Below are 12,380 nucleotides of genomic sequence, written 5' to 3'. Positions count from 1 at the left end.
CAGGGTTTTTTATTGAAATTCCACCCTTTTTGTATCCTTTGTATCCCCTTTAAAATTCTCATGAATCAAAGCTTTGTTTTCTTTTTTTGGGGCATTTTTGCCTTTTGATTTGACAGTTTTAGAAACAGAGACAGACACTGGACATGTGGATAACATGAGGGGTATGACATGCAAGAAAGGCTGGAATTGAACCTGGGACATTATGGTGCAACATGTGCTGTAACAACCCAACTACAAATGCGTTAAAGAATGTTTTTTATGAAATTGACCCAGTGGCTGACTAGTTAGATTGTATTTTCCAGATAACTCTCAGTGACGGAGTTTCATTAGACAACAAAAAAGGGTGTCAGATTGATTTGACTTTTTCTCCTGAAATGAAACATTTTTTATCTTCCATTTGATCTCCCATCCCTATTGATCTCCTGAAACATGATCCCCTATACAGCAGATAGAATCAGACATACCTCTTGATGTTCTTTCTGATATTTCAGCTCTGAGGGGGCAGATGGTTTCCTTAATCACAGAAGCCATTCCCTGTTAAAGTAGAGGAGCTCAGTAAGGGGATTTCCGATTTTGTCCATGAAAAGGTACAAGTATAATGTATAAAGTCATAGCTGGATGAATTTAATATTATAAATAGGTTGACAAAAAAAAGGTTACAGTACAAAATTGACTTTTTTTTGCTATAGATTTTAGTTTTAGCCTGCTCAGCACCTTGGCCCATCTCAATTAGTTATCCATATGCTTGCTGAGCCGGGTCACACAGCTCAGAAAGTCCTCACCTTTGGGTCCCACCTGCCCTTGCTGCAGTGGAGTCCTGCTAATGAAGGCTTTGCAGTGAGACCGCTCTGGGTGCAAATTCACCATTCCAATTAAAAAGTGTAAATTAAACAGAGGTAGCTGATTGTCAACTTCAGCACTTATCCAAACTGCGATTGGGAAAATCTTAACACCCATCCAATAAATGCAAGAACTTACTGTGGAGATGGAAGCTTAAGGCTCCTTGTCACTCAAGTGGGATTTGAATTTGTAAAATTGCCAATGGCTGCAAAGTTTCATTTTGTAATAAAAAATAAAATAAAAATGGGTTTGGCCCTAGATTGGATGCAATAAAATCCATTATAGAACAGTAATTTTGTATTGAGTCATATGAATGTAGACTTGGATGGTGGTGGAGTGCCCTCGAGGGCCCAGCTCCCCCTCTTCTCTGCAGCATTGCCATTACATGCTGACAGTGTGGTTGGCGGCAGAAAATAACAAGAGATGTGGCAGGGCTCACTCCCACGTGCCATTTGGAGAGTTGAGACCCATGTTGTTTATGAATACAGTGCTTCACAAAGGGCAGCGGTGTGCATTATAAGGAAAGATATCGGCATGTTTAGAAGGAAAATAAAGCTCTTTTTTACCATGAATAGATTAAATATTAATTTAGAGCTGCCTGGGAATGATTAGTGTCATTTGAGTTCAATGTCAGTGGTGTAATCTCTGGTTATGATTATGTTTCCGTGTAAAGGAAGGGACATTGAGGTTATCAGTTTGGAGTTTGCTGGCGATGGCATTGAAATACCTTATTTCAACATTGCTGAAGAGTGAAAGAATAATGCAAATGTCTAGAATATGTTCACATTTACCCAAAACACAGGTTCAGCGCCAAAGTAATATGTAGCTGGCTGTAAACTTAATGTTTCCCAAATCTAATTTCACATCAATATGTTCCATCCAACCCCATCTGCCGTTCTATCTTTCCCTCTCTTTTCTCACTCTACCTCTTTTTCTGTCTCTCACTTGCCTGATGGCCAGTTGTTGCTTCCACATGCTGGGCTCCTTTAATCAACACCTGTCCTATTAATCCCAGTATGGCACAAGGCTAATGTGATGCTGCTTACAAGCCTGCCCCACTAATGTCTGAGACTACAGAGCCGCTGGTGGCCCTTATCCCCCCCACAAACCTGGAGAGTCCCACCAGGAGGCATCTGATGGATTCCTGCCTCCCTGCCAATGACACTGTCATTTACTCCCCCAACATCTGGGTTAAGCAGCCATGTGGGCAGCGGGGGTGATGTGTTGATTAATGAGTCAAAACATAATCATTCCGCCTTTTTTTTCCTAAAGTTTCACTCAAAATTTTGCCAATGCTTTTCCCATACAGATCTGCAGAGCACATATTGACTGTATGAAATATATGAAATCTGTTGTTATTGCTGTATCATCTATTCTGGCATAAGTTAACGTGTTAGTAACAGAGTGGCATTTCAGAGTATCGGCCTTAAATCTGAAAAGCCTGATGGAAACTCGCTCTAACATGAGTCCCTTGCTCTGCAATTTGTTAGGTCATAGTTAATTCAGGACCTGGGAACTTCTACGGGCTCGCCATATATGCAGATTTCATCTACTGGTCAGACTGGGCCCGCAGGTCTGTGCTGCGATCAAACAAGTACACGGGCGGTGACACCAAGGTGCTTCGAGCGGACATACCTCATCAACCAATGGGAATTATAGCTGTGGCCAGGGACACTAACAACTGTGAGTATTTGAACACCTGGGGATGAGTTTAATTTAATGACCATTGGATGCTGTGTTGCATCTGCAAATGTTTGTGTAGTATGTGTTTGCAGATGCCTGGGTGATGATGCGTGCTTATGGGCAGGAAGTTACTGTAAGCATGTGCATATTCATTAGGTTAGTGTAGTTTAGGACAATAGACCAAAATAAATATGTTGCTGTATGGACTTTGAACTTTAGCAACGTGAGAATATTAGAGGAAAATGTGCTTAGCTGTGCTACTCCTACAGTATGAATGTACTTGTGTTTAAGTTTGGTTTTTGAGGCATGCAAACAGTTTCCTTTCCCAATAGCTTTCATATTTTTGCAATGGCGGAAGTAATAAAGCCAGACTGATTGTGGTTATTTTAGGCCAACCCCAATGTCAACATTTTCAAAGTGTAATTTAAGTGTTTTACTTCACCACAATTGACTGTTATCTCATCACTGGTGGCCTCCGTCCAGGGACGACATATGGAAATGAGCTTTTAGCTTAACTGGTGCAGTTTATAGTGCAGCGTTCCGGTTAATAGACAATAAACTCTAAACTCAAATGAAGAAATCTGACAACCAAATTTAAGATGATATTTGTTTTTTAGTTTTTGGGGGAAATTTCTCACAGTGATATACATTGAGGCACGATATTTATATGATCTTTATTTGCATACCGTTGAACAAAAATCTTTCTTGTTAAAGATGAGTAAAAGTACATTGGCGGATATTATCTGACAACTTGTATATAGTATAGGCTGTACTAATTAAAAGCAAATATTTAAAAAATGCATTTCATTGTGATGTAAAAAACAGCAGGTATGACAAATGAACATAGTCTTATTTAGAATTGCTAGAAACTTAAGTTTCAGAGGTAATTCATTTTAAAAAAAAGTAGCCTACGTTGTAAAGGGAGTCTCTAAAGTGTCGTAAAAAGTTTTATTTCCAAGTAGGACAAAGGGAAGTGGGCTTAAACGTGTCCCACTTGTTTGACTCAGATGCCTAGAGCCACGCTGTTCCTCGTTTATCTCGTCATGAGAAAAATAATCCCATGACCTGCATGGGCACAGCTGCAAGTCTACAGCATAATGTGCAGTGACCAACAATGGATGATCTGATAATCAGTACATTGTTCATACATTTTCGGTCTGTGTATTGTTAACCTCTTGCATTTCCCTTGTCATGAATACCCTGAATATAAACAATCATGCAAATGGTTTACCTGAGTTGCAGAACAGAGGAACGGTTTCTTTCCTCATGAATAAAATACTCATGGCTGGAGGGCAGGCAATAACAGAGGGTCTCCAACGGACACGCATGTCTCTGAACGCTTGCTCGTGATACTATGTCTCTTGTTGCTAAGCGTCTTTGCTACGTTTTTTTATGTCTGCAGTTTGGTCATGCGACTTAATGCAATACATGATCCCCACGAAGCCACACAAAGCTTTTCCACATAGCACCGCAGGCAGAGAAGGACCAAATATTGTAATACATTTGCTACCTGTAGGATAGTGGGAGCCTTTAACAACAGAACAGCCTTTAAATGAAAACAAAGTTGAAGGGGCAGCATTTCACAATTAAATCAGATCCATGATTAATATAAAAAATGGATAAATAAAAATACCTGTCCTTGAAATTTGTTTTTGAATTCATGATTCATCTGCCTATGTTTGGTTTAGTGGTGTACTTTTTTAGTCCTGCTGATGTCTGTGATAACAAACAACCTTTTGCAATAGCACATCACATCAAGACTGTTCCATCTCTGCTGCTATTGAATTTTATAGGAAAAAATCTATTTCAGCTATCTCATGCATTAACATTAATGATTAGGTTTTGTAAAAGCGCTCCTTTCTTAATTAACCAACCTATGGTAGGCACAGAGAATCCAAATTATGTGGCAAAGATATTTTTTAAGATTTATTTGGATATCACTAATAATACAGGAGACAAGGACGGCTCAGGAGATAACTCCATGAATTGATTGAGCTTCTTAGACTGATGACATCTAACAGACTGTGCCCAAGGGGAGATTTTTCCTTCGGCTGCTTCTGACCGCTCAATCGATTCTTTTTGATTGTTATTGAAGGTGAGCTCTCCCCATGCCGACACATGAACGGAGGATGCGGTGACCTTTGTCTCCTGACACCGTATGGGAGGGTCAACTGCACCTGCCGTGGAGAACGTGTGCTGTTAGACGACAACAGATGCGTGTGTAAGTCATGACAACTTTAGATTCATTTATACCACGGGTGCTAACCCTTGGAACATTCTCAGTACCAGATATTGATTGGCACTCTTTATGGATACATTTAGATGCATAGTTTAACCTGGCTTCTGTCCACACTCAGGTTAAGCTCTTGTTTGTGCTGTTTTACATGAACCTTTGATATCTTTGAATTGATTTCTTTGAGTATAACAACAACACAAACAGGAAAACATGAACTGTCAGGAACAAAAAGTTGTCTCCTCCTCTTTGCCTAGGCATTAAGTTTGTAATGATTTCCGTAGTCATAGTCAATAGCGCTCAGGAATATAACGCTAATGATGTCATTTGCCAGCAGATAGCAGAAAACAAACTTGAAAGTATTGGGTGTCACAGTTACCCGCTTGGAGTCAAAAGACGAACGCATTTCTATGGTGTCTGGCTTTCTAATTTGACAGATTGCTGTTTGAATTTGAAATGCTATGTGAGGATAGACCATAAGGTGGGAGGAGCTGTTCAAACAAGGGAGGCTTGGCCAGACTAAACATGGCAAGTGAATCAGAAGAGCTGGATGGTAGCCTGGATGTCACGGTAGAGGACGACAGGCTTTTTCTTCCACACGTCCAGATTCCGCTCATTACTAGGGCAAGACGTTTCTTATTTTTTAGATCGTGAAACTGCAGGAAGCAGAGCTGAGACAGAGCTTGGTCAAAGTCGAAGAATGTATTTATTGTTGGAATTTGAATTCACGGCTGTCTGGAATCACTCAAAGTACAATGTTGTCATGTATTATTAAATCAGTGTACTCGATGGAATGAGAATATGCTATTCAACTGAATATCAGAATATGCCAGGATTTGACAGCCAGAAATTGCTCTTCAAGCTGAAGTAGCCTATAAGGGTAATGGGGTTGTTGAATGCAGTTATGACATTTACAAATGATGACCCGAAACTGGATAAATGTGGAGTTCTCTACAGTAGGCAGTGAAATGTTGCCTCTGGGTTAACCTGTATTTACGAAGTTTGTTTGAGATTTTGACAGTCATAGTTCGTCACCCTCATTGTCTTCCTCTGCAGCAGAAAATTCCTCCTGCAACATCCACGCTGAATTTGAGTGTGGGAACGGCGAGTGCATAAACTACCAGCTAACGTGTGATGGAGTCGCCCACTGCAAAGACAAATCCGATGAGAAGATGCAATACTGTGGTAAGAAAACACCTCACAACTTGTCTGAAGCAGATTCAGAAAAGAATGTGGAGTATCAGAAAAATATGTTGGTTTGATTAAGTATTCTTGGAGAAATAGCTGAAAGTTGATTGATGCCAAATTAACAAATTGTGGTACTGGAAAGTGGCAAGCATTGTGTCATATCTAATTATTTCTGAATTTCACTGTGCTCAGACAACAGGAGCTGTCGGAAGGGTTTCAGACCATGCTACAACCGACGGTGTGTAGCCAACAGCCGTTTTTGCGACAGGATCGATGACTGTGGGGATAACTCTGACGAAGCTTTCTGCAGCAGTGAGTCGCAGCCGTTTGATCTCCTGTTTCAATCCGTGCTGCCTCTGAGGGCAGGATCCAGCGGCACTAATGCTTATATTAATACGGCATGCGAGGCCACATGCTGTGCTAAGCCTTCACTGTCTAATGAGCCCCAAGATCATAAAGAGTGCACAAATTCAAAGAGGCTATGAACCGCCACCCTTAAAAGCTGCCCAGGCAATATGTTGCGTCTTGTCAATATGGCCAGACTGATTTTGTTTTGACCTTGATGGTGAAAAGAAATGTCAATGAAACAGCACTGTTCATTCCCTTGCTGTAATTGGACTAAAGTCGGATAATATCAAGGTTTATAACTTTTAATACCGTGGCAAAGCTGATTGAGCCCACAAGGTGTTCTCTTAATTAATGTGGACCTTCCAATTTAGCAGTCTGGCGTTTCAGGGAGTTTATTCCACTATGGTGTCATCTTCAGCTCTACATTTTCTTTCTTTTAATTTGACATCAACAATAACATTCTCTATTGCCATTAGAAAATGTAATTATTATATTATTATCCGCCAGTTTGCAACTGGGACACATTTCCACCTCCCCCAGAAAGATGTTCTGAGTATTGTTGTCAGCTGTACCTGTACTGCCTCTGAGTGCTGTTTCCATTACCCTTTTTGAAATGCAAATTCTCTCCCCCAGATGTCACGTGTGGCTCATCAGAATCATCGTGCAAGGATGGAAGCTGTGTACCCAGCTCAGCCTGGTGTAACCAGGTCATAGACTGTGCCGATGCTTCGGATGAAAAAAGCTGCAGTAAGTCCTTTAGCCTTTGATTTCCATGGTAATTAAGGTAAAATAAAAATGAAAACACACAGCTCTACCTATGGATCAGATGGATCCAGTAACTTCAATCTGTGCTCATCTCTTGGATCACATGAAAGATTGCCCATCTCACCCATTCCTCCCCCATTACTTCCATTGTGACAAGACAATTATTGTGGTGCTGTGTTTTGTATTCAGACCACACCGACTGCTCTCACTTTTACAAGCTGGGGGTGATGGAAAAAGATTTCATCGGGTGCAACTCCACTTCCCTTTGCATCCACCCAACATGGATCTGTGATGGTGCAAACGACTGCGGAGACTATGCTGACGAGACCAACTGCCAGGGTGAGCACACACACACACACACACACACACACACACATAGAGTGATGCACTATATTGCGTTTGCATTCAGGGACAGATTAAGGAAGCCTGCTTCAATTAGAAAAGACTTAAAACAGATCTCGTTTTCAGAGGTGATTATGACAGCGGTATAAGATATTCAGAGAGAGCTTAGGAAAAGATAATGGCCTTAATAATTGGTAAAGCCCAGAAGTCTGACTTGGTTGTGTTGTTCCTCCCAGTTTCCCATGGGCAGAAGTGCGAGGAAGGCCACTTTGCTTGTCCGAGTGGGAACTGCATCTCCAGCGTGTGGCTCTGCGACGGCCAGAAGGACTGTGAGGACGGAGCGGACGAGTTCCAGTGCGGTAAACCAACATATCTTACCTCTCATGGGAGCGCTTCTACACAATGAACTCAAATGATGTTTTGTTCTCTAACCGGTAGAAATAGATGAGGTATTTGTTTGCTGTACACAACACAGTGGGCAGTTGGAACGGCTATTTATTTTTCATTAACAAGAAGCTATTTGTTGTATTGCTTTTGTCATTTTGAATAGAGGCCGGGCCTGCAACACAGATTACATACAATATGAAAGGAATAGACAGAAAGACATGAGACAATTGTATATCATGCCATAAGGCAATTTCTTTTCACTTTGTTTTGCCTCCCCCTTTTTATGTGTTTGGGATTTTTCAAGTGGGTGTTGCTTCATGTTTGAAAGTCTAATTTCCCACCCTGACTAGACAGTGGAGCTGTTGAGGACACGTTTTTTTCTTCCGCTTCTCGTTTTAGATCATGATATACAGCACTTCCTGTGTTTCAGTTAATTATATAACATATAATTAAGTTATAAGTTATACCAAAGACGGAAGTGTGGGTTCAACAGATAACAGGGACATGTGAAAGGATTACACATTACAATACCACTCCTCTACTTCCTTCACCGGAGGCAGCAAGACTGTTCTTACCTATGCTTTGATCTGTGCAAATGTATGCAGAGCTTACTGGGACAGTCACGATCGGTCCAATTAAACAGGGGGAAACATAATTAAGTCATGTAATGGATTAATATGATTTGCCCCCTAAACCAATAGCTTGCACACATAACTGTTATTGCTTTTGGCACCAAAGCACAATGGACTGGGTGCTTTATTGGTCATAGTTATTCAGAGTAGCTGTTAAGCTTCATCACCGTCACATTCATGCACAAGGTAATTGGTTCTGATGGAGTAGTCCACATTGTCAAAACACTTGTTGTCTGTATTTGAGTTGTCAGCCTATTGTTATGCTTATCTAGTGCGTAGTCTGTAATGTTCTAGCTCTGTGTTTTTCCAAACTGTTATTCCGAAACAACACTTTTAAAAAATAACAGCCGACGTGATCCAATTCACAACAGGCCTCGTCTATACATCATGAGAAGAGCAAATTGTGCGTAACATTCCTGCCCATTCTAACTGCCATTTCCAAATCGCCTTATATCATCTTCAAAAGGTAAACCCGCCATTTATGAGACATACGTTTGATGAATCACAACTTCACTTTATGTATGTGTTATTGAAAAAACAATTGAGACCAAACGTGTTTAGGCAGAGTTAACAGGATATTTAATCATTTTCATGACCTCTCATCAGGAAAGAAACAGAACAATAGCTAGCCTTTCATATTATATTCAATGTCATAGGTAGACTACAATTATTAGAACAATGAAAACATTCACGCTCCCTCGTGTGGCTTGAATGTGTACTGCAGATATAAATGTTAAAAGACTATCGACGAAATTCATTCATTATTTTATTTTTTTAATAATTTTTTTTGGGCGACCCGCAATTAAATCTCCTGTGACCTCTCTGTGGGTCCCGACCCCTGGTCTAGCCTATTAAAGAGTAAGAAGTCAGTGCTGTCATCTGTGTACAGACCTGGTATTGCATTCTCTGTGAGCTAAGAGAGATTTAGCTATTGCAATTTGCAATTATCGCCGACAAACATCTCAGATTCCTCTCACTCAATGAAGAACATTGAGGATTTTTTGTTGCATCCCCCTTCAACTGTTTTTCTTTTCTACTCTCTATACTAGTGATTAGCTCTTCTGTTAGCCTTTAAAGCAGACTGTTGTTTGGGACTGATGACATCAGGGACTTAGTTCAAGAAGAATAACACACATAAAATCCGACCATAGATCTCGGATGTCTTTGCCTTTGAGAGTGTTTGACTAAAATGTTGCTGATCTCTTACTTGTCTGCTTTGCTCTTCCTGGATAATTAACCAGTACCTTTGTTCACATTGCACTCGCAGCAGATAGAGGAAGGCAGTCAGTGCAATCCAGTTTGCATATTTAATGCTCTTCGAGTTATCTGATTTATTTTGTAACTTGGCCATGAATGTTGTGAGAGAGATGCATAACACATGAACAGCCTTTCCATTCCTTTATATAAAATGTCATTTGTGCCTGTGTGAAATGATAACATTCCATGCTTCAAACGCGCTTATATCAGAGCAGATATGAATTATGCCACGATTCTTTGAGACATTCTGAATAGCTTTTCAGGACAAATAGACAATATTCCCATTCCTCTCAGTTAATTACCATATAAAAAGCTCCAGCCACTGATAATCTGACTGCAAAGTCAAAGTGGTTTCAGGAAAATGTCATTACATTTCAGAAATTTCAAATTCCACAGCTGATTAGATGAAACAGTCATTTGTCACTTCACAATGCATAATGCGCTTTCAACTGTGTGAAACACTGTTGAAAATAAGACATTAAAGACTTTCTTTGATACATTTAATTTGCTGCAGACCTGCTATTTTGTTACACACTTGAAAGCAGCATTTGAAGTGCAAATTTAGTATCACCTTCAGAAAGTCTGGGATAATCGTGATTTCCAGATTTCGCCCATTTAATGTTTATCTTTTCTTCATCTTACATCTTCGTATCAAGGCACGTAAAGCCGCTGTGATGTACTAAGTCTGACAGGAAGGACACCAACGCAGTGTGAGAAACACTCCATCATCCCTACCCCCCCACCCCATCCTAATTCCTTGTACTGTGAAATGACCTGGAGCACACCCCCCCTCTTTCTTCTCTCAACATCTCATCAAAGCCCTGGCAGAGTTTGTCAGACCTGACATCTGAGGGAAAGAGACCTCAGAACGACTCCCCAGGGATAGTGGGTGGCTCAGTGACCCGCAGTCAGCACAGATTATGAATATATCCACATTTCACACAATAGCTTTTACAGAGTGATCAGCAGAGTGCTCTCTTAGCTGACATCCAACTGTTTCTTCTAACCCACATCAGCCTAGTTAATAAAAAGAATAATTAGGACTTAAGTGCTTTGATATTGATAAGATATTCAATCCAGACATTTGTTTTTGGGTTCAGTTGATGTTTTTAATTCCCTGCACTAAACCGGAAGCATTCATCAAAATGTCTTTCTTCTGTGAGAGAAATGGAAATTATTAGTGGCGACTACACTCTTGTTTGCTGCTAAGCAGAAAAAACATAATAGCCAGCCCACTTGTTGTGTTCTGATAAAAATCAATCTGCCCTTTCTATAGGGTACGCCACTTTTGTTGTTGTTTCCTCCTCACTATGTTTGATTCATAGCATTGAAACTCGTTTGCCACTGCCCTCTGCAGACTCGTCGTGCTTGTGGAACCAGTTTGCCTGCTCAAAGAACAAGTGCATAGCCAAACAATGGCTGTGTGATGGAGAGAACGACTGTGAGGACGGCCTTGACGAGAGCGTGCAGATCTGTGGTTAGTGCCCTTTCAGATGTCATGAGGAATCTGCTGTTGGTGTAAAAGGTCACATCCGCTAGATTGCGCGTGACAGCTCCATGTGTTTCCCCTAGCAGAGCTGGAAATGAATGGACAGAATGAAACAATCTTAATGAGACAACAAATGAGACCGCAGGCATTTCTGACTATTCGAGTGGGCACTGAGGCAAATAGATTTTTCATCACTGGGGCCCAAGAGGCACGGCTTTTTCAATGGGCAAATGAGCTGTGTGTGTGTAATGCATTGTGGAATAAAATAAAAAGAATCCAACCGCAATAAAGAGACAAGAATTGCTGTGAACATGGGTAGTATAATTGGATTGTAATGGAGTGTCGAGGAAATAATCATGAAATGGCCCAAAGGTTTCCCAGACACAATTCTCGTCAAAAAACAAGATATGTATTTTAGCTATACATGCCTAATTGATCTTCTGTATTTACCTTTGTTTCTCATTGCAGCCTTTCTGCTGCTCTCATTTGCCTTAAAGGGCAGCCCTAAGATAAAGGAGAGTACTGCTGACACACAGAATCCCAGTATATAATCCTTTTTCACAACAGCACTGTCATAATGTGTTAGCTTGCATAAGGAAAACTGCTGCACACAGAAAATTAAGAGTTTATTTATGTAATAAAGGGGTATCAGTTCAAAACCATAACCAGAAAATGAAGTCTTTGAGTTGTAATATAGTCCAATATTTCCATTAAAGGCCAGAACAAGAGCTTTAATTTATTGGAATCAGAAGGTACCATCCTAACAAAACAAAATGCACCTGCTTTAGTTCAGCGTGTCCCGTTTACTCACTCTCCTTTGTGGTGCATTTGACCCATTGTTTTCTCTGGCTTTTGAAAATGGAAGCATGTGGTCCTGTTTTCCTCTCAGGCTCAGTGACATGTGCTCCAGGGCTGTTCAGCTGCCCGGGGTCGTATGCCTGTGTTCCGAAACGCTGGCTTTGTGATGGTGAGAGGGACTGCCCTGATGGGAGTGATGAGCTTTCTGCAGCTGGCTGTGGTAAACACTGTTTCAACACATTGAATAGCTCCCTGAAATTCTAAAAGAAACTTTATGTAAACCCAGAATTAAAAAATGATTGCTTGTTGACACTTTTGTAGCATTTTAGATTTCATTGTATTAAACAATTGGCATAGAACGTGAAACCCAGTAAACACCTACTGTAAATCCCTTTTGCAAAGTTTATTTTAAGCATAT

At 40.6% G+C, this 12,380-nt stretch overlaps 1 protein-coding gene across 1 annotated transcript in view; it reads left to right on the top strand.

Moving 5' to 3' along the window:
- The window catches only part of lrp1bb (low density lipoprotein receptor-related protein 1Bb), a 169,522-nt gene that overhangs the window by 108,954 nt on the left and 48,188 nt on the right, over positions 1-12,380 (top strand). The window contains exons 44-52 of the mRNA XM_054615828.1: positions 2,331-2,523; positions 4,619-4,744; positions 5,813-5,941; positions 6,137-6,256; positions 6,926-7,039; positions 7,247-7,396; positions 7,636-7,758; positions 11,033-11,152; positions 12,054-12,182. Coding sequence (XP_054471803.1) covers positions 2,331-2,523; positions 4,619-4,744; positions 5,813-5,941; positions 6,137-6,256; positions 6,926-7,039; positions 7,247-7,396; positions 7,636-7,758; positions 11,033-11,152; positions 12,054-12,182 — 1,204 coding nt within the window. The remainder of the gene's footprint in view (positions 1-2,330; positions 2,524-4,618; positions 4,745-5,812; positions 5,942-6,136; positions 6,257-6,925; positions 7,040-7,246; positions 7,397-7,635; positions 7,759-11,032; positions 11,153-12,053; positions 12,183-12,380) is intronic.

The sequence above is a fragment of the Anoplopoma fimbria genome, chromosome 16, assembly GCF_027596085.1.
Source record: "Anoplopoma fimbria isolate UVic2021 breed Golden Eagle Sablefish chromosome 16, Afim_UVic_2022, whole genome shotgun sequence".
Taxonomy (NCBI): domain Eukaryota; kingdom Metazoa; phylum Chordata; class Actinopteri; order Perciformes; family Anoplopomatidae; genus Anoplopoma; species Anoplopoma fimbria.
Note: the sequence above shows the minus strand (reverse complement) of the source record. Positions and strands in the feature narration are given on the sequence as shown.